The sequence below is a fragment of the Carlito syrichta genome, unplaced genomic scaffold (genome assembly GCF_000164805.1).
Source record: "Carlito syrichta isolate Samal-C Ts95f unplaced genomic scaffold, Tarsius_syrichta-2.0.1 Scaffold313936, whole genome shotgun sequence".
Classification (NCBI taxonomy): Eukaryota; Metazoa; Chordata; class Mammalia; order Primates; family Tarsiidae; genus Carlito; species Carlito syrichta.
The window spans coordinates 854,240-877,676 of NW_007258032.1; the positions used below are offsets into that span (position 1 = coordinate 854,240).

General features: G+C 42.4%; 1 protein-coding gene across 1 annotated transcript in view; it reads right to left on the reverse strand.

The window, feature by feature from the left end:
* Window positions 1-12,784, reverse strand: part of KLHL6 (kelch like family member 6) — a 61,869-nt gene extending 49,085 nt beyond the window's left edge. Inside the window, exon 1 of the mRNA XM_008070689.2 lies at window positions 12,433-12,784. Coding sequence (XP_008068880.1) covers window positions 12,433-12,719 — 287 coding nt within the window. The 5' untranslated portion in view covers window positions 12,720-12,784. The remainder of the gene's footprint in view (window positions 1-12,432) is intronic.
* Between the last annotated feature and the right edge of the window lie 10,653 nt (window positions 12,785-23,437).

Consider the following 23,437-nt stretch of genomic DNA (forward strand, 5'->3'; position numbering starts at 1 on the left):
CCAAGTTGCCCAGGCGGGTCTCGAACTCGCAGGCTCAGGCAATCCACTCACCTCGGCCTCCCAAAGCGCAGGATTACAGGCTGAGCCACCTAACCCAGCCTTTCTCAAGGAGTTTTCAAAGGTGGAGAAAGTCTTGCAGTTTCCCTCGGGAACCAAAGCTGGGAGAAGCAAATCTCCAGCAGTCAACAGGCAGACTCCCAACCGTGTGGCAGAAGTCAGTCTGAGAAATCCAGCCTAAGAGAGAAGGCAAGTGAGGGGTGGAAAGAGAGCATCCTAACTGCACCCAAAGTGGTTTCTGTTCTCCCTGCGCTCTGCTGCATTCCAGCCCTTCCTGTGATTTGGAAGTATGACCAAAATATCTTTTTCTTTGCCTAAGGTGATTTGACTTGTGTTCTTACTGCTTGTGACCAAAAGAATGCTGATCAATAAAGGAACATGGCGCAATGTGATGGACATTGAGCTCATGGCAGTTTTGCCAAAAACACAGATGCTCTGCATGTGATCAGCTCTTCTTATGGACTGTTTGGTGTTGGCCATATGAGAACCTAGTCCTGTAAAAACATTTTCAAGGAGATACAGTTTCATATCCATGGGTTTGATGCAGGAATAAAGTTGACAACTTGAGATGAGAATGATGAAAGTATTTCTCTCCTGTGTTTAGTTGGAAGCTACACAGAAGATTATTAAAAACTAAAGAATAGATTTTCTGTTCTTTACTGAAAGAAGAGCCGTGTGCCCTGGACATCAAGGGTGAGGGTGACAGAGATGACATTTTATTGAAAAATCAAAGGACCTAACTGCACTTCTGCCCTGGGGCAGAACCGCCCTCCTCACTCTCAGTGCTAAAATGGACCACAAGAGTCACTACACAGGAGTAGCACATCTATGTGCTGATGGTCACGTGAGTGACCTGTTGAATCCACAACATTCTGAAGCATCTTGGATTCTGTAAGAGTTCCTTCCAATTTTTCCTGTGATGTCCACATTTAATCATCCTTTCCTTTTCTAAAGTTGCACAATAGCTTCCCACCCAACTCTGTGAGGACTTCCTGCTCTGGCCAGCATGCTGCTTAATTAGTGACTGAACATGCAGGAGGAATATCAAGGTTTTTAGTCACTTCAAACGTTTACAAGGTGTCTGCTGAATGTCGGCCTTTGCAATGGGGCCAAGTACAAAGAGATGAATAAGGCAGTCACTCCCTTCACGTAGCTCACATTTCTAACCTGTTTGTAGTCCTGCCATGATGGATGATGACTGTGCCACATACCCCAACAACTCAGGGCGACTCCCAGTTTTAAGGGGAGAGGAGGCGTGCACATGCTCATAATTGTCTTCTTGCCTGCTAGGATCTCAGGATCCATGTCTCTGATGCCTATGTGACAAGAGTTGCTGAATGACTCCTCTCTACAGGCATACTTTTAATGATGCTATAGCACCAAATGAAGGCCCGGCACCTAGTAGGTGCATTTAATAGACACTCATGGTTTTTTGGCTGCCCAGCATCTGAACCCCTCCCTAAATGTGGCAAACTCCCCTCCATGAGACACAGCGAGTGGCAGAAGCCACTTCCCACTCCAGAAACTGCAGAGGCCAGACACTGACTCTCCCAGTTTCTGTCACAGCTGAGGCATTGACAGTGTGACTCAGCCTTTACCCATCAGATAAACCAACCCCAGGCTTTGAATTGGCAGCTAGTGATGCAAAGAAGCCTGGACAGAGGACACCCTGTGTGGGTGGAGGCAGCAGAAGCAGCAGTAGCCTCCAGCGTCCAGAGACAGTTCCGGTGACTGTGACAATGGCTGCAGCTGTGCAGCTGTTACTCCCCCAGGCCTCCGCAGCAGTGCAGGAGTCCTCCCCTCACGGTTTCTGGGTGGCTTTGGACTGCGGTCCTGACCCCTGTCTGGCCTCGCTTGCACCTGTCTGCCTTCTCAGTTTGGTTCTCCAAAATTTGGGGGAATTTAGCAAGTACCTCCTATTATTTACCTAAATTTCTCTTCTCAAATCAGTCAGTCAATTTCTGTTCCTTGGAACTAAGAAATCTGACTTCATGCCATGCATAAAGTGCTTAGGCAAACACATTCATAAATGAATTCATTTTATTATTTGCATTTCAAGACTCACTGGAATTGGTCAACATAAATCATTAGCCTCACTGTTGTAGACACTGATACTAGGCCTCAGGCAGGCCAAGCAATTCCTCCGAGATTTATACAGCCAGAAAGTGGAAGGGTCTGGACTCTAATCCCAATGCCTTAAGTTCTTTCCACTATACCAAGCAGGTTCTGGTCCCAACCCCAGGGGTGTCCTGCAAGCTCTCAAAGTCCTCTACTTCTATAGCACACTGTCTCTTCACCAGCACACCCTGAGCTGCCTCCCTACTTCTTATTTAACCCTTTGACCAAGCCCCCAACGCAAATCGGGATGAATGTCCCAACAGTATCCCGCCTGTGCATGTGTGGACATGCACTTCGAGGCAATGGTTTTTACATTTCCTTTTCATGTTCTACTTATGTAGTCCACTCTAGTGCTTGGGGACCTGGGGTACTTAATGATCCCAGAAAATGACTGTTAACAGCCATGTTTCTGCCCTCTGTGAAAAAAATCTCTGTTTCTTCATTTTGGATCCCAGAGGGAACCATTTTTAACATCAAAGTGAGTTTCCTTGAGTGTAAAATAGAGGTGATATTATCTACTTATTTTCTGAACACTGATGTTGTAAGGATTAAATGAAATGAAAAAGTTTCCAGCAAAGTGCCTGAAAAAATGTTGGCCAGTCACATTCCAGACTGTGAAAAACACTTATACAAAGATACCATATCATTTATGAAAACGAAATATTGGAAGCAACCTAAATGTCCACAGTGTGAGAATCATTTTCATATTATGCCTCTGTGAAAACTGATAGCAAAATAAATAAATCATAATTGTGAAAAGTATGGGGACCAAAGGAAAAAGAATATAAGAAAAAGAGAGGGAAACAAGATACAACATTGTATGTAAATTGCGTTTACAAGTATGTAAAAATATGCATACGACATCCAAGTGAAAACTGTTAACATTATCAGAAAGTCCCATAATCCCTTACCCAAAAGTCTGGTATCCCTCACCCAAAAATCTGGTAGCCATGTATGATTTGGCATTCAGGATTCTTTGGATATTAGCATAAGTTAAATGAATTACATGGTACTCCCAATACTCTTTCATCCAATACATTTGTACTTTAGTAGTGAATATATGAATAGTTGCCCTAAAGTAGAATAAATAGAGACACTGTAAAGAGCCTCACCTCAGTTCAGGACAGGTGTTCCTCAGACAAGTGCAGTTCAAACTGGATTTGGCCATGAAATAAGTTATGAAAAACTTTTCATTTGTCAGCATTTTGAGAATTTTGGAACTGCAGACAAGGAATTATAGACATATGGTACTGAAATATTAACCACCATATTGGTTCTGGTCCACAATATTGGAAAATATTAAAAGTGGAAAATACAGAATCTGACACTGGTGGTACAATCATCAGCTTCACCTGAGTTCATCAAGTGTACCTGTCCACCGTGGCAGCAATTCTCAATGCTTTTGCTATTATCCAGATTTTTAATACAGCGCTTCAAGGGCTTAACTCATTCTTGTTCTCCTTGGCACTCATTCTATCACCTGGACCTGCTGACTCCTTTCTAGACATCTTACATCACTATGGAAAAAAAAAAACCTAAGGACTGCAATATCGAACAAGTGGTCTCTTGACCCACTTACTGGCATCTGGTAATGAGTTAATATGTAGCAAGGATTGAGAAGTACATAGTTTGTGCCCACAATACCATTCTCATTCCTGGCTTCATAATTGATTTTTGTAGCTGGATGGCAAAGTCCCTTCACCATAGCTGCAGAGAAGCAGACCCAGAGACAGAGATTCAAGGCAGGGGTCAGACGCCAGGCAAGGATTTCAGGCAACAGCTTGCTGCTGACTCAGCCTCAGCCTGGAGTCTTCCATATGTATGTAGGAAGGGCCAGTCGTCCATCTGGTAGGGCAGAGGAAACCTGATAACCCTCCCCACACCACCATGATTCCTCTTCCTTCTGCTAACCCAAGGAATCACAGCATGGTTGCCCTCACATGTCACTGTCACTTACAGAGTGTGCCATATTTTGCAGTGAGTTGGGTTCCCCCAGTAGTTAGAACCACTGATGTAGATGGAGACTTTTGGGGAGGTAGGGTTCAGTGTGCAGTATGCACAATCCCTTACAATGACTTTTATTTGGAGACTTGTCCAAAGGCATAACACAAACAGCAGCTTTATTAGTGGACTTATAAAAGACATTAGTAGTCTTATAGATTTTATTAAATACTCCTCAAGGGGACAGTAAACAATTTTTAAAAATTATTTTGAATGTTAAATCTATGTACCCCCTGATTTTTCTGCCATGAGAATATTTGCATATTGTGATATCTGGCTGATTGACTATTAAATATACTACAGACTACTCTTTAAACTTTCTTCTCCTTCATTCTTTTCTCAGCCTCAAATATACACTTTTCCCCCAACTTCCTCATTCCACCCAAGACTTTTGAATTGGCCCTGAAAGGGAAATACACTGTCTGAGTTACTAATATAATCCCCGTTTACAGCCACTATGGTTACATTTCTAGGCTGACACATTCCCACCCCATCAGTCCTCTGGCACCACAAGTAAGTTATTGAAACTGGCCGGGCACAGAGGTTTATGCTTGTAATCCCAGCATTTTGGGAGGCCGAGGCAAACGGATTGCTTGAGCCCAGGAGTTCAAGACCAGCCTGGGCAACATAGCGAAATCCCATCTCTACAAAAAGGTCAAAAAAATTAGCCAGGCGTGGTGGCATGCACCTGTAGTCCCTGCTACTCAGGATGCCGAGATGGAAGGATCACCTGAACCCAGGAGGTCGAGGCTTCTATGAGTCATGATCATCGTGATCATGCCACTGCACTCCAGCCTGTGGCAGAGAGAGAACCCAACTTAAAAAAAAAAATTCTCGAAACTGCTTTTCTGTGTGTGGTTGGGATTTGGGGACAATCTGTGGTGGAGACAATGGGATAAACAATGGTCAGGCAGATTTTCTCCCTCATGTAAAAAGTGGCACATAGCATTGGCTGCATTGTCTCTCTAGCTAACAAAAATCTAAATAGTCATTGGGTAATAACAGCTGTGGCCATAGACTTCCTCTGAACTTTGCCTAGATCTTTATGGGGAGTAGGTCTTTGTAAAAATCAGGAGTTACCACATATAAGAGAGCAAGAAGAAAATAGGACCCAAGGAAATATTCTGCCTCCACTAGTTTTATAACCTCAGGCAAGTTGCTTAATGCTCAGAATCTCAGCTTCTGCTGCTGTAAAGTGTAATAACACTTTAATGTAAGTATTGTGAGGATTAAGAGAGATAATGCACATAAAGCACTTGAGTTCAGGGCCTGGCACCAAAAAGAGCCCTAGGGGAAGAAAAAGAATGGCAGCTGGTTTTATCAGACCTCCTCTACTCTCTGATCAGGGCTGAGACAGTCACAGATCTTACACAGATTCTAAGCCTGGGTGAATTCTCCTTCTTGGCATCACAGAATTCCTCCTATGGATTGGGAAGTTTCAAATATAGGGAAGGTCCACGTGGAGAAAGCTGAAACCCTTAGCTTAGCCAGCTAAGACAGATCCTGAGCTGTTTCTCCCCAGAGAACCCCAGAAAGACTCAGGAGTTGATGACACCTTAGAAAATGGAGGTGGGGAGAGGGAAGGGAGCAACTTGGAACCAAAGCTGGAGGATTAGTTGAGAGCTTGTATGAAAGACAGTAACATCTCCCCACACTCAGGTCCTCAGCCCCACCCTGCCTGTCAAAGCAACAACGCCTCAAGCACTTACAGGAAACATAAGGTTTGCTTTCTGGAGAAATTCAATCAGCTCATGGATGCCAGGCACAGTGGAGGGAGGGGAACCAGAAACAGGAAAATTAAATATAAATCTAAAAACCTAAGAGTGATACAACTCAGCTTCTTCCTTTCCCGGAACACAAGCAGCTAGGCTTATATCCTCCCAGGCAGGAAAATGGAAAATTCTTCTTTAAAAAACTAAAACAAGGAGAAAGGGTGGGAAGAGGTGAGGGATGAAAAATCACCTATTGGGTACAATGTGCACGGTGGGAGGGGAGCACTTAAAGCCCAGACTTCCTCGCCTCAATACAATGCATTTATGTAACCAAAAACTGTACCCCTAAAGCCATTGAAATACATAAAATGAATGAATCTATTTTTTTTAAAACTGAAAGACACCACAGCAAAGACTTGAAATATGTGCCTCTGGGAATTCCCAACCAAAAAATGAGTTAACTATTCAATGTCCTCTTAGCAAAGCCCTCACCCCGCGCTATCCCAGCATCCATTTGACACTTTTGTGCTTTACTCTTAAATATGAATAGATATCTGAAGATTACAAGATAGTATAGTCTCTAAAATAAAAGATTCTAAAACAAAGAGAAAAAGAAACAGAGGAAACAAAAACAGCACAACAAAAAGAAGACTTTTTTTAAAAAAAATATAAATCTCAAAGAGATTAAGAGAAAATATGATCTACATGAAACAAGAACTGGATGCTTTTTTTTTCTTTTTAACTTTTTTTTTCTCCCATGAGTCAGAGTTTCACTCTGTTGCCCAGGCTGGAGTGTGATGGCACGATCACAGCTTACCACAGCCTCAGCCACCCAGGCTCAGACAACCCTCCCACCTGTAGCTGGGACTACAAGCATGTTCCACCATGCCTGGCTAATTTATGTTTTGTAGAGATGAGGTCTATGTTGCTCAGACTCATCTTGAACTCCTGAGCTCAAGCAATCCTCTTGCCTTTGCCTCCCTAAGTGCTGGCTGGGATCGCAGACATGAGCCACCGCGCCCAGCCAGGATGTTATCTTTTTTTTTTTTTTTTGACTAATAAAATAAGGAAAAGCTTTTGAAAATAAAAACTGATATCCCAGCAGTTTAGACGATAAAATTAAGAAAAATCTTCCAGAAAGGAAAGCCAAAGATAAGATAAGATGATGGGCAACAGGAGAGAAGACAGGAAAGCTAGAGGGCTGTTCTAGAAGTCCACAGCCATTTAACAGGGGATCCAGAATAGAAAACAGAGAAAACAGGGAACATGTATCACCAGAGAAATAATGTGAGAACATTTCTCAGAATTAAAGAATGTAAGTCTCCATATTAAAAGGGTTTAGCCGGGCATGGTGGCTCATGTCTGAAATCCCAGCACTTTGGGAAGCTGAGGTAGGAGTATCACTTGAGCACAGGAGTTTGAGACCAGCCTGAGCAGCATAGTATACCCTGTCTCCGTTTTTAAAATAATAATAATAAGAAGAAGAATAGAAAAAAAAAGAGTTCATCAAATGCATAGCATAATGATTGGAGTAAAACATACACACACCTCTAAGGCACAGCATCATAAAATATCAAAATGCTAAAAAAATCCTAAAAATTTCTAGAACAAAAAAGCAGGACACAAACAAAAGATTAGAAACCATAAGGACATTAGACTTCTTACTTGCAACATAAGGATCTAGAAGAAAATATGCAATGATTTCAAATTCCTGAGGAAAAATTATTTTCAAGAATTTTACAGCCTACTAGGCATAGTGGCTCATGCCTCTAATCCCAGTACTTTGAGAGGCCAAGGCAGGAGGATCGCTTGAACCCAGGAATTACTTGGCAACATAGTGAGACCCTGTCTCTACAAAAATAAAAACAAAATAATTTTTAAAAATTATACCTAAGTGTGTTCATTTCATATTGCCATGACAAATTGCCACAAACTTTGTGGCCTAAAAGAACAAAAATGTGTGTCAACAGTGCCAAAGACAGGGCAGGCATGGTGGCTCGCACTGTAATCCCAGCATTTTGGGAGGCCACGCAGGGAGGATTGCTTGAGCTCAGCAGTTTGAGACCTAGGCAACATAGCAAGAACTCATCTCTACAAAAAGTCAAGAAATTAGCTGGACTTAGTGGCACACGCCTGTAGTCCCAGCTACTCCAAAGGCTGAGGCAGAAGGATCACCTGAGCCTAGAAGGTCAAGGTTGCAGTGAGCTGTGATGGTGCCAGTGCACTGCAACCTGGGCAACAGAGAGAGACCTCAACTCAAAAAACTCAGGTTTCACTGGATCAAAATCAGGGGTTGGCAAAGCTATGCTCCCGGTAGAAGTTCTAGAGGAGAATTATTCCAGCCTCTGCTCCTATTAGCATATCTCTTCTTTCTTGCTCTGATCCTCTTACCTCCCCCTAATCAGGACTCGTGATTACATTGGGCTCAGACAGACAGTCTAGAATGGTCTTTTCAACCTAAGATCCATAACTTAGTCGCATTTGCAAAGTACTTTGACCATGTGAAGCAACATTCACAGGTTCCACGGACTAAGACAATCAGGACTTTGAGGGACCATTCTTCAGCTTCTATTCCCAGTGAATAAAGACATTTTCAAGCATGCAAGGTCTTGCAATTTTGCTTCGTAGGCACTCTTTCTAAGGAAGTTATTGGAGATGTGCTCATCAAAGTAAGAAGAAGATAGGAGAAGCTTTCATTCCACATAGAAGAGAGTCGAAGGAAATTTCTGGAACTGTGGGGAAACAGCTGGATACTAGCTGTTCACATCCAGAGAGCATTTTTACGAAGATGGAAGGGAGGAAGATTCTAAGGAAAATGGAACTGGTAGATTCTTTGATGCGTTAGACCACGTGAAAGATTTTTAGAAGTCTGTGAGCAAAAGACATCCCAAAGGAGTGAATTAATAACTTCAGGGAAGACAAAAAGGCTTACAAGAAAGAAAAAGTTATCATGCAATTTGGCTCAATGCAGAACAATATTTTTATGAACATAATAATGTAAATGCATAGTGCAGATTAAGCAAAAAGTTGTGATAGCATTCTGTTGAGAGATTATAGGGAAGGAAAGTGTATGGTAAGGGAGTTAGGTAGAAGTGCTAAATCCTTAGCTGAAATCCATAAATGATGTCTAACATTGAGAGGTCAAGGAAGAGCAGTATAAGCATATTTTGTAGAAATGTAGAGCTAGTGTTGGAAGAAACAGCTAGAAGTTGAAAATGGTAGCCCTTGGCGAGTGAGACTAAAGGGTAGAGGAAGTAAAGAGGAATTTTTGTTTTTCATTATAAGTTTTTAAGTACTATTTGACTCTATTAACTGTTTGTATGTTGTGTTTTGATTAAAAAAACAAATTTTCATCTTAAACAATGTACATGAAAATTTGAAAGGATATGAAAAGATTGTTCACAGAAAAGGTACAATACATGCCCCTCAGACATATGAAAAGATGCTTGGCCTTGTTAAAAATAAGAGAAATGCAAATTAAAACTAAATTTGAGACATTCTTTCTTATCTGTCAGTTTGGTAAAAATTCAATGGTTTGATGACACCCTCTTTTGGTAAGGCCTTGGGGAATGCAAAATGATTCAACCCCTACCAAGGAGAAGTTGGCAATAACCTCTAAGACTGCAAGATGCATTTGATTCAGCAAACCCCCTCCTCAAAATGCATCCCCAGGTACCCCTGCATGCCTATGAAATGCCATATGCATAAGGTTATTCATTACAACATTGTCTATAGGAGTAAAATATAGATTAGAAACCATCCAAAAGAAAAAGAAAAAAAGAGAAGACTGGTTAAATAAACTGGTTATCATTAGGGGACTGGCTAAATAAACTATGATCAGTTACTTAGTGGAAAACATGTATTTTCTCAATGAATAAAGGAAAAAATCCTACACAACTTTACAACCAGCTTCCAGGGGTTCCAAAGCACAGAGGGCTGTGTCTAAAGTCTCCCACATAGAACAGACTCTCTAGCCTTCCTTAGTCTGGCTCCTAACCCTTTTCAAAACCTTAGATTCAAACCAAGTGAGGCAGTAAAGCAATGCCAGACTTCATGTCAGTCCGAGGTCCCAATTCCAACTTGGCTATTTTTTTTATTAACTGTGGCACTCTGGCCTTCGGTTCCTCTTCTGTAAGAAGGAACTAAAATGTCCTACCTTACAGGATTGTTTCAAGGATTAAATGGGCTAGTGTGTGTGATCTGAGTGGCACAGGGTGCGGCACACAACAAACAGAAGTTATTAATAATAGCACAGGAAAAAAAGAATCCTGTCTCCAGAACTGTATTTACTGTAGAGGAAAGTCACGTTGGAAATCCCAAGATATGAATCAAAAGTCACTTCTTTGAAGAAAAGAATTGAAAGAATTTCCTCCCATGACCAGGCAGTTTTGGAAGAGACTCTACATACACAGACAGACACGTATACCCTCGTGTGCTTCCAATTTCTCACTGCCACAGCTTCCTGAGGAGAGACTTTCCCTAAGTGTCCTAGATCAGCAGGGCTGGGAGGACCTGAGCCCAAATGCCTTCTGTTTAGAATGAGAAACCTGAGGACCAGAGTTGAACAGAGATGTACTCAAGGAAAAACAGCCAACAGCCCTATTGGTAGCCAGGCCAATGCGCGAATAAAATGTCTGGCCAGATGCATATTTTATGATAGCAATTTTCTAATGATTAAAAACAGAAAGGATAAACCGAAAAGTACCCAGGATATTCAGCTAAGTCGACTTTCACTCACTCCTAAGAGGAGTGATCAACGTAAAAGCATGTGGTCAATATTGGTGGAGCAGGTAACATGTTTATCTATGTCAACTCATTTTGATGGCTGCATCTATGCTTTCCCTTTTATGCACTTCTTGTGGAAAGATGCCCCAAACTTAGTGGAAGCTTGCATTGCAGTAACAAGGATTTCTAGAACGTGCCCAATCCCTGCTACAGCAATGACCAGAGATGAAATGCTGGGTTTTCATTTCCTCATCTACAAAAGGGAATATTAGCCATCTTCATCACTGCAAATATAAAATACATGTTGCAAAAATAAAATACAAACTATGTCTGTCTGGCCCATAGCAGGCACTGCACAACTTCCCTCAAACCCAGATATCCTCTTGCCTTGTCAACATACAGGACAGAATCAGTCCCACAACAACCCGCTGACCCTGCTCTTTCAATTCCAAAGAAAGATTTTCCCCTAAGCACCTCGAAAAAATGAAAACTAAAACACCTTCCATGATACTTTCATAAGTTACTTGTTTTTAATTTCCTCAGCCAGAACCAAGAGTCAAGAAGACTTTTGTTAAGGAGAATTATAAGGGTATTTCTTTTCAAGTTCCCAAAATACCTTCTTCATCCACCTTGCCCTTGTGGACTGGTTTCCCCATATGTCCACACTGAAATGGAGAACGCTGGATCCAGTCCTATTCACTGGGTTCCTGATTCTCTAAAATACCTACCCCATGGATTTGCTCATGGTAAACACTTAATAAATCATTCTTAGTCAAACCAAGCAGAATCAGCTAGAGAATTTCAACATAGCATCAGACACTGTGTGAGACCCTTTTTACCTTCACATTTGATTATCACAACAACTTTGAAAGGTAATCATCATTGCCCCTATTTTACAGAGCACAAAACAGAAATTCAGAGCACTAAGTAACTTGCCTAAAGTCTCAAGAAGGGCAAAGTGCAGTTGAGCACAGTGGTTCACGCCTGTAATTCCAGCACTTTGGAAGGCCAAGGTTGGAGGACCACTTAAGCCCATTGTGAGACCAGCCTAGGCAACATAGCAAGACCTCGTCTCTACAAAAAATCAAACAATTAGCCAGGTGTGGTGGCACGCACCTTTAGTCCCAGTTATTTGGGAGGCTGAGGCAGAAGGGTCCCCTGAGACCAGAAGGTTGAGGCTGCGGGGAGCTGTGATGGTGGCACTGCACTCCAGCCTGGACAACAGAGTGAAACCTCAACTCAAAAAATGATGGGGGGCAAAGTGAGATGCAACCCAGGGCTCCTGAGCCTGGTCTTCCCACTGTGAGACTATGAATTTAAGGTAACTAGGGGCCTCTCACGGCTAAAGCACCTTTGAAACTGCATTCCCTTCCCTCATGCCACCTGCATATACACAGAAGCCCCTCATTTTTATCAAGACATTTGATAACTCTGAGAGAGAAGTCACATCCTTTTTCTCTACCTCTGTTGATGAACAAAGACAACATTATGTTTCCAACACATTAGTCAGAGCAAGGGGGAAGAAAATCCCTGTGACTTCAGCAATTTTCCATCCTTTGGGACAAGCACATATACACAGAAGTTTTACCATAATATATAAACATGACTTCTAAATGATGCCAATCTCTCTTTATTGTGACCTGAGCCTAAAATCTAAGGTTTGATAGCTTGCTTTCTGGTGTTCTAAGTAGACACACACGCCTTAACAGATATATGGACCATAAGCATAGCAGACAACTAGTTAGATTGGGCTCTCCCATCAACACGGATTTTCCTTGCAACTCGCCCCCAATTCGACTCTGATCCTAGGCATGCTGACCTGAAATAGTTGCTGGCCGCAGCAAGCACCACGCGGTGACAGGAGAATTCCTGAATGTCCACACACAAGACGACATCTGTCAGAGCATTTTCCACTCGGAGCGTCTCCAGGCCATTCTGAAGAATTAAGGAGAGTCCCGCGTCGTCAAATTTGACCTTATCCCCATTTAAGATTTCCACAAGATCTCCCTTTTTGGGGGAGGACTCATCTGTAGAGGGTGCCAGGGGCCCTTCCAAACTCTTCTCTACCACGTCACCCATGGTCCAGATGCTCCTCTGTCCTGCCATCAACACCCACACTGAAGGAGCGCCCAAGTTTCAGGCAGGCCACATTGCAGAAGCTGAGCGGATTTCCTGTGCCGGGCCCTCCACTTATCACCAGCTGTCACACACACACAACAGGAAGTCTTGCACTTTCTCATCCTGTTACTACGAATGCCGGCAACGTCTATTCTTCTTCTTTCTGTGAATAATCACAGGGTTAGAAAATACTTAGAATAGGTGTGTAGGAGGGCACTCTAGTAGAGAAGGAGCGGCTTCTCGGTGTCTATTGTGAGTGCTATGTGGTTATTTTGGTCTATCTCCCACCTCATATCCGTGAGCAGGAAAGCCTCTGGTTCTGGTTATCGCATTTGTACTCCTAGTGCTTCAATAACCCAAGTTGTCAATGATGAGATGGGCAGGGGACATTCTATAGTCCTCCCACTTCCTCCTCTCAGGAGTCTGAGACCCTGTGATGATTCCCCACCCCATCCAATGGAAACCTTGGAAATTCCTCTTATCCCTGACATTCTCATTTCTGCTGATACTGCACATCTTCTGTCTTCATCTTTCTCCTTGCTCAGGGGAAAGCAAGGTCATGGCAAACGCTGAAGTCCCCCTCTAAAAGAAGGTCTATTGTTTCAGAGATATCCCCCTCCAAAAGAAGGTCTATTGTTTCAGAAATGCCTCTGGGGACAGAGAAGAAATGGTTTCTGAAACTCCATCACAGGATCCTATCTCTTAGAAGACCAGTCAAGGTAGGCAACACCCAATTGTCCTAACAGGTCTCTTACCCAATATCTACTGACCATGTATCTAATGGTGTCATGAAGTATTTTCCCTTAACTCTATAGGTCTCAGTTAAGAAATAATAACGGTCATTATTAAAATCTCACCATATGCTAGGTAATGTATAGGTGTCATTTAGTTAGGGTTCTCCAGAGAGATAGAACCAATAGGCTATATAGAAATCGATATATCAGAGGGAATTTATTAGGAGAATTAGCTCATGTGATTATGGAGGCTGAGAAGTACCATGACAGTCCAACCGCAAGTTCAGTGCAAGTTTAAAGGTCTCAGAATCAAGGAAGATGGTATTACTCTCAGTCCAAAGTCAAAGTCCTGAGAACCTGGGGACAAGAGGGTACTGGTTCAAGTCCTAGAATCCAAAGCCTTCAGATTCTGGAGTTCCATTGCCCAAGGCAGGAGATGAACGTGTCGCAGCTTCCAGAGGTAGGTAGACACATTTGCCTTTTCTCTGTTTTTGTTTTCTTCGGGCCCCTGGCTGATTGGGGACAGTGGAGATAGTGCCCACCCACACTGAGGGAAAATCTTCCCCACCTAGTCCACTCTGACTCACACAATAATATCTTCTGGAAAAAACCACACAGACACACCCAACAATATGCTTGCCAAATTGCTAGATATTTCTTTCTTTCTTTTTTTTTTAGTTGGAGTCTCACTCAGTCACCCAGACTGGAGTGCAGTGGCCGCTCCCAGCCACCGCAGCCTCCACCTGCTGGGCTCCGGCGATCCTTCCACCTCAGCCTTCCGAGTAGCTGGAACTACAGGTGTGCGCTACCACACTCGACTCATTTTGATTTATTGTAGAGATGAGGTCTCACCAAGTTGCCCAGGTGGGTCTCGAATCCGCAGTCTCAGGCAATCCACTCACCTCAGCCTCCCAAAGGCGCAGGATTACAGGCTGAGCCACCGAGCCTGACTTGCTAGGTATTTCTTAATCCAGTAAAGTTGAGGCCTAAAATTAACCATCACAAGTACAATCATGCCCAGCATAATGATGTTTCAGTCATTGACAGACTACATATACAACAGTGGTCCCATAAGATTATAATGGAGCATAGAAAGATACCTGACATATGGCACTCAATGCTGGCATTGCAGATCAAGTTGGGGGAAATGGTACTAGCCTCATTCACCTTTTAGCAGTTGGAAGACTGTCAGTACTCCTGACCAACAGAGTCCCAATCCTTTCTTCTGTCCTGGTCAGTGCAATTGAAGCCCTCTCCAGGAGTTCCGGTACTGCTCGGCTCTTTTTCTCTTCACCATGGATGACTGTTCCTAAAATCAAGGTCTTTGATATCTCCCCCCAACTTGTTCTTTATCCAGACCTCATCAGCTAAGATGTGTTTGGATTCAATAACAGAATATCCCATGAAACCTGATTTCAACATTAGGAGTCTCACATTATAAGAAGCCAGAGGAGGACGAATCATTGAGATAGATGCCTAGAGGTACCCAGCACTCACCTTCTCCACAAAGGAGGACGAAAACGGCAAGTATATTAGCACACATCCAACATACTGTCCAAGAGAAAACACTGGAATTCACCAGGAAAGTGACAGGGACCCACTTGAGGCAAGGAAGGAGAGGAGCAAAGCAGCTCACCTGGCCAGCTGATACTGACTTGGAATCAAGAGGAACTTCCCATTGTAGAGAAAAGGTAAATGGGAGATCTCCAGAAGTTCACATTCCCACCTGCAATCCTAGCCACAGGAGAGCCCCTCAGCCCTCACAGGCCCTGAGCCTGTATAGGGAACCACCTGGAGTTCATGTGACTGCATTGTTCCAGAGGGAAGTTTGTTCTGGGCCCCACTCACCCCCTAAGACCCAAGCAACTGCAACACAGTGTCATTTGGAGAGCTCAGTCCCCACTAGAGTACATTCTACCCTAGGACCCAGCAGCCACTGCATCTCCACTTCTATGGAGTCCGGTTGACATCCCTCCACATCCACCCAGAGAACTACAACACCATGATGCCAGCCTGACCAAACAGTATGGCCAGGTCCCCAGCACTCTAGCCCACACAATGCCCAACACCCTGGGGAGGGAAGCAGTCCACTGCACCAGAAGGGCTGCCCTTGGGAAAAAAGGAAATGAAGCATGCAGTCCCTAGAGTCTGGGAGGTGCCTTCCTGGGATTGCTACCACCAGCAGCAACCCTGTCCCTTCCAGTGGCAGGGCCACCACTAATCTGCACTGCCTTCAGGGAGCCTGGGAACTGGCATGCCCATGCATCATCCTGGGCCTTGACAATAGACCAACCCTATCTGCTGCCATTGCTGCCACTTGCCTCTGTACAAGCCATCTAGGGGCCAGAGGATCAACTCACTCTGCCCACTGCCACCAGCACACATGTATGTCATCTGGAGGCCTAAACAATGGCCCATCTGGTCTGCCTCCACTGGTGCCTCTCCATACTGTCCAGAAGCCTGAGGATCAATCCACCCCATCAAACACTTTTAAGAGACCTCGGGACCAGGGTACCCAGCCTGCTGCCACTTCTGGTACCCACACATGCATGCCACCTGGGGGCCTGGCCTGCCACTGCCACCACTGGCACCCAAACATTCTGCTTGGGGACCCAAGGACTAGCCCACCAAGATCTTCACTGCCAACACTAGTGCCCATGTACACCACTCAGGGGGTCGAGGACTGACATACTTACTCCACTACAGCCACCACCAGTGCCCATGTGTACCACCTAAGGGCCTGAGCACCAGCCCACCTGGCATCCTCACTCCCGCAAAGCTTCGCCACAGTCTCCACTAACAAACATAGCCTAAACCACTGAGGAACTTGCAGATACCACTGACATTGATTACAGCTAAAAAAAATCATACAGAGACTACACTAATGTACTCACTCAGAATCAAAGCCAAAGCACCAAATTTTAGGAGTTCCAGAAGGAGAAGAAATGGAAAAAGGCATAGAAAACCTATTTAATCAAATAGTAGCTGAAAAATTTCCAAGTCTTGTGAGAGATATAGACATCCAGATACAGGAAGCTCAGAAATAGATTCAACCCACAAGTAGATTCAGCTCAAAAAGGTCTTCTCCAAGGCACATTATAGCCAAACTGTCAAAAGTCAAAGACAAAGAGAGAATTCTAAAGTCAGCAAGAGAACAGTGTAAAATAGCATATATGAGAATCTCCATCAGAATAATGCAAATTTCTTAACAAATAAATAAATAATTTTTAAAAAGAATAACAGCAAATTTCTCAGCAGAAACCTCACAGGCTAGGAGAGAATGAAGTGATATATACAAAGTACTGAAAGAAAATAACTCCCAACAAGACTATACCCAGCAAAAGCTATCCTTCAGAAATGAAGACAAAATAAAGTCTTTTCCAGGAAAGCCAAAACTGAGGGAATTTATCACCACTAGACTGGCCCTACAAGAAATACTTAAGGAAGCTCTACATTGGGAAGCAAAAGGACAATATGTACCCTTGTGAAAACACATGAAAATATAAAACTCATTGGTAGAGCAGACACAAATGAGAAAGAGAAAGGAATCAAAGTTATCACTACAGAATTCTACAAAATCATAAAGGTAAACAATAAAAGAAGGCCGGTCATGGTGGCTCAAACCTGTAATCCCAACACTTTGGGAGGCCGAGGTGAGGGGATTGCCTGAGCCCATGGGTTCGAGACCAACCTGGGCAACTTGGTGAAACCTCATCTCTACAATAAAGCAAAAAATCAGCCAGGCGTGGTAGCACATGTCTGTAATTCCGGCTACTCAGAAGGCTGAGGCGGAAGGATCGCCGGGAACCAGCAGGTCGAGGTTGCAGTGGCCAGGAGCAGCCACTGCACTCCAGTCTGGGCGAGAGAATGAGACTCCAACTCAAAAAAAAAAAAAATCAAGAAAAATTAGCCAGGCGTAGTGGCGCATATCTGTAGTTCCAGCTACTTGGAAGGCTGAGGCAGAAGGAACACCTGAGCCCAGCAGGTCGACACTGGGGTGGCCATGAGCATGCCACTGCACTCCAGCCCAGGCAATGGAGTGAGACTCCAACTCAAAAAAATAAAAAAATATTTTAAAAGAGTAAGAAAGGAACACAAAATATACGAAATAATGTGTATATACAAAAATATACATAAAATTTTTTAAATGTACAAAACAAAACAACAGAAGTTAGTCCTCATCTGACACTAACAACCTTGAATGTAAATAGTTAAAATTTCCCAGTTAAATTATAGACTGACTGAATGGATAAAAAGCAAGACCCATTTATATGCTGCCTACTAGAAACTCACTTCACCTGTAAAGATATTCACAGGTTGAAAATGAAGAGATGGAAAAATATGGTCCACATAAATAGAAACAATGGGAGTGCAGGAGTAGCTATACTTATATCAGACAAAATAGTCTCTAAGTCAAAAACATTTTAAAAAGACAAAGAAGGTTTTTATATAAAGGGATCAATCAGTAAGAAGATATTGCAATTGTAAATAATTGTAAATATATATATGCACCCAACACCAGAGCATCCAGATACATAAAGCAAATATTATCAGAGTTAAAAGGAGAGATACAATAAAATATAATAATAGTTGGGGACTTCACCACCCACTTCAGCATTGGAAGACCATCTAGACAAAAAAATCAACCAAGCATTGGACTTAATCTGTAGTATAGGTCAAATGGACCTAGCAATATTTACAGAATATGTCACCCAGCATCTGCAGAATGCACATTCTCCTCCTCAGCACATGGAACATTCTCTAGGATATCTCATCATACATTGGGTCACAAAATCAATCTCAACAAATTTTTAAATATCAAAATCATATCAAGTATCTTCTCAGATCACAATGAAATAAAACTAGAAATTGATAACAAGAAGAACTTTGGAAATTGTACAAATACATGGGAATTAACCAGAATGCTCCTGAAATACTGCTGGATAAGTGAATAAATTAAGAAGGAAACTTAAAAGTTTCTTAAAACAAAAGAAAATGAAAACACACCATACCAAATTCTATGAGATATAACAAAAGCAGTGCTAAGAGGGAAATTGATAACAATAAGCACCTACATTAAAAAAAAGTAGAAAGATTTCAAATAAACAATCTAATGATGCAGCTCAAGGAACTAGAAAAGTAATAACATATTCCCTTATTATTTCTCATATACCTCCCAAACCCACCAACCCATCCCCCAACATGAGCATATACATGTTACCTCTCCCCACCCTTCATTTTCCTAGTAGGCAGGCACACACAGAGTTATGCCCTAGATTTGATAATATCTATGACTAGAGTTTAGTGTAAAGGTGAAATAACACAATCAGTTTGGCATCTGTGTCAACATGAATATGCTCTGAGATTCAGCATGAACTGGTAAATATTCTGTATAGGTACAAACAAAATAATACTGTTTTGTGGAAGCTTTCTGTTCCCTACCAGGAAACGACGTGCATAAACTGTCAAGAATTATATCTAGTTATATCTTGCTAAGCTAGTTGACTTTATGATGCCTATAAGAAATAGACTCTTACATAGAAGTGGGTAGCTTCACTCAAGGAAAAAAATCTCTATCCCAGGGACACAGGTTGCACCTTCTGGCTACAGTCAGGATTTCTTTAACACAAGTTATAGTGATAAAAATGAGTCTTAAGTCAGCTAGAGAGAAAAAGCCATTGTCCTTCTGCTCTCTCCCAGAAAGGAGTCCCCTTTTCTTTTTTGAGGTTAGTAGAAAGATCAAAAGGGTTCATCTCACCATCCTTTATAACCAGCTTCTCAGACTCTTTGAGCTGCTGCTTTCCCATACCCGCTATGGGAGTAAACATACGTGGAGTTAACACCCTGTCTGGGGCTACCACCAATCCATATAGGAACAAGGACAAATCATCCGGTCCCCTTCATAGACACCTCTCCTTCCTGATTCACAATCTGTGAGTGAGGGAGCAGCAAGATAACACTTCTGCAGGATTTATCAAATAATTTCGTAAAGTGGATGCATATAATATAAAAATATAAAAGTTAAGTGTTTCCCAGAATACCAACAATTGTCAACTAGAAAATGTGGTGGAAAAATAGCGCCATTCACATGGTAATAAAACATATAGATGCCTAGGAATGATCTTAACAAGAAGTATGGAAAAATCTAACAAACTTTACTAAGATATTTAAAAGAAAACATGAATAAATATACCAAGTTCCTGTATAGGAGGACTAAATATTATTTTTAAAATGTTCAGATGAATTTAGAGGTTTATTTCACTCTAATAAAACTTAAAAGAAAATATAGAGTTTAGATTGAATTTATGTATTTGTTTGTTTTGTCTTATTTTATTTTATTTTACTTTTTTAGAGTTAAAATCTCACTCTGTCACCAAGGTTGGAGTGTAATAGTGCAATCATGGCTCACTGCAGGCTCGAACGTCTGGGATCAAGCGATCCTGCTGCCTTAGCCTCCTAAGTAGCTGGGACTGCAGGCATGCACCACCACACCGCTAATTTTTTTTTATAGAGACAGAAGTCTCTCTATGCTGTCCAGGCTGTCTCAAACTCTTGACTTCAAGTGATCCTCTTGCCTTGGTTCCCAAAGCATTGGGATTACAGGCATGAGCCACCACACTGGTCAAGTTTAGGTTCAATCAAAATGAACAGTATAAGGATAGGCTCAAAACAAAGTGAGACTGCATATAAAATGATAAACATCGCCAGGCTCGGTGGCTCAGCCTGTAATCCTGTGCCTTGGGAGGCTGAGGTGAGTGGATTGCCTGAGCCCGCAGGTTCGAGACCCGCCTTGGCAGTGAGACCTCATCTCTACAATAAATCAAAAAAAATCAGCCGGGCGTGGTAGCGCACGCCTGTAGTTCCAGCTACTTGGAGGCGGAAGGATCGCCAGAGCCCAGCAGGTCGAGGCTGCGGTGGCCGGGAGCGGCCACTGCACTCCAGTCTGGGCGACAGAGTGAGACTCCAACTCAATCAATCAATCAATCAATCAATAAACATCAGGTCTGGATTTTAAAGAGGACCCAGAGTTTTTCTCTTTGGAAATTGCAACATTAAGATACATGTAGATGAAAGGCCAAGTGTGGTGGTGCACTCCTGTAATCCTAGACATTTGTGAGACTGAGGCAGGAGGATTGCTTGAGACCAGGAATTTGATACTAGCCTAGGCAACATAGTAAGACCTCATCTCTACAAAACAATAATAATAATAATAATAAATTAGCCAGGCATGGTGTCACAAGCCTGTAGCCCCAGTTACTTGGGGGGCTGAAGTGGAAGAAGGATTGCCTGAGCCCAGGAGGTCAAGGATGCAGTGAGCCATGTTGATGTCACTGCACTACAGCCTGGGCAATAGAGTGAGATCCTGACTCAAAAAAGAAAAAGGAAAAGTGGATGAAACCCCTTATCTGAAACCCTACACCTGAGTTGGAAGTTGAGACTGCTTCCCTCTGTCAAAGTGATTTAGATCCTCCAGACAAGTATGGGATGTCTCATTCTTATTGATATGACTTCAAACAGCAAAGTTTCTGGTAGTCTGTGATTTTTAGAAAAAAAATTTTTTTTTCAGTGAGTAAGAATGCAGCTGTCACTCTTAGAAGGGTCTCTTTGTGACATTTTATGGTTGCAAGGGGTCATGTGGAGAAACATTTTAACATTACATCTGTGTCTGCCTTTCCACCATGACAAACGGTAGGACAGATTTTTACTTTCTTGGTCCGAGCTAATTTTTCATTTCTGAGCTCTTTTTAGGTTAACAGAAATGCATTTAAATTGAGACCTGGCGAGGTGGCCAAGGTCAGCTTCCAAAAGTCATATGCTGACCTGTGTTCAAGAGAACTATGAAGAGTCCAGCTGTTTAAACCGAATCTATCCTCAGGTTTCAATGTCAAGGACAATGAGGTGAGACGTGATAGGAGGAAGGGCGGGTTGGAACGAGAAAGGAGCTAAGATTGTTGCGTATATCAGAGTTGGGTTCAGGATGCCCGCTTAGCCCCACCGGTGGCCTGGTGCTCGAGTGAGAGGGTGTCACTGAAAGATGTCACACAGATTCTGTGCCACACCCTCACTCCCAGTTCCTGTGACCTTTCCTCCTGCGACATAGACGTCAAACTCTTCACCCTGGCCACTCTCCTCTGCTTTATGTATTTGAAAGCTCTTGTTATATCTTTACTACTGATTTTACCTTTTACTAATATTAGATGTACTTTTTATTAATATTAAATTTCCCTCTTTATCCTGTTCAATTTTTTTCTTTAAATAATTTTCTGATTTTCTATTGCCACTCCTGCTTTCTTTTTGTTTGCTTTCCCTAATATTTCTTTGCCTATTATTTTGTGCTCTAGGAAATAGACATTTTTTCCTTAATGTTTCTGATGGTTACTATAATATTTAAATAAATCTTAGACCCATATCTATCTAATTATGATAGCTCAAAGCCTAGCAATAGCTTTGATTCCTCACCTAGGCTCTACCTAGCTGGTATTGCCAGGGAACCTCATCAGTTCCAGGGTGTTAAATGTCACCTATATGCCAACAGCTCCCATATTTGTATCCTCAACCCTGTCCTCTCTCTGAGGTCCAAGTTCATATACATTCAGTAGTCCCCCCTTATCCATGGGGGATACATTCCAAAACCCCCAGTGGATGCCTGATTCATGTACAGTACCAAACCCAAGTGTCATAAAGCAGAACACGGTCAAGTGTTCTGTTCATATGTTTTGTTCATGTTTTCTACCTACAAATATAATGCCTTTTTCATCTTAACTAAGCACTTATCAGGTGCTGCGGCCATCAGTTTTACGGTTTGAAGTGTGACAGAAAAAGTAGCACAAATTTCTTTCTCCTTCTGAATAATTTCACAGAAGCTTCGATTTTTTTGTTTGTTTTTTATTTGAGTAGGAATCTCACTCTGTTGCCCCAGCTGGAGTGTAGTGGCATGCTCATGGCCAACGCAGCTTCAACCTGCTGGGCTCAGGTGATCTTTCTGCCTCAGCCTTCCAAGTAGCTGGAATCACAGGCACACGCCCTCACATCCAGCTAATTTTTTAAAAAATTATTATTTATTGTAGATACGAGATTTTACCAAGTTGCCCAGACTGATCTTGAACCCCTGGACCCAGGCAATCCTCTCGCCTCCGTCTCCCAAAGTGCTGGGATTATAGTCATGAGCCACTGTGCCCAGCTAAACTTCGTTTTCAATATAGAACTTAGCAACCTCAGCAAACAATATTTGTTATTTTTATTAAGTTGAGAACTTTCACCTTTCTCACTTAAAGGGAGCACTTTTTGGCTTTTCTTCAGCATATTCGAAGTGCCAGCGTCACTTCTCTTGCATTTGGGGCCATTATTAAGTAAAGCAATAGGATTCCTTGAACATAAGCCCTACCATACCCCAGCAGTTGATCTGATCACCAGACCAGCTACCAGGTGACTGATGGATAGCATCTTCTCTCTGGTCAGAGAGAAGATTCATGTCTCAGGAGGCACAAGAGGAAGTGCAAGATTGCATCATGCTACTCAGAACAGCAGGCAACTTAAAATTTATGAATTGTTTATTTCTGGAATTCCCATTTAATATTTCAGACAGCAGTTGACCGCAGGTAACTGAAACCACAGAAAGTGAAACCGTGGATAAGGGGGATTACTGTATCTGACCATAGTACTTACTTAACTCTCTATGAAATCATGAACACACCAAACATGTGCCTTCATCAAGCTGTGTTTGAGCAGGGACACAGGGGAGGGATGTGGGGTGGCTGGCAAAGTTCAGTTGATCTTACTGGTGTTTACAAGGGTACTTATGCCATATAATAATTCGCTAAGCTGTACATTTCCATATCTATGTTTTATTTGACAATAAAATGGTAACAGCAATACTAATAGCAATAGTAAACATTTACAGATGCAAGGGCTTTGCCAACTGTTATCTCTTATTATTATTATTTTTTGTAGAGATGGGTCTTTTTTTTTTTT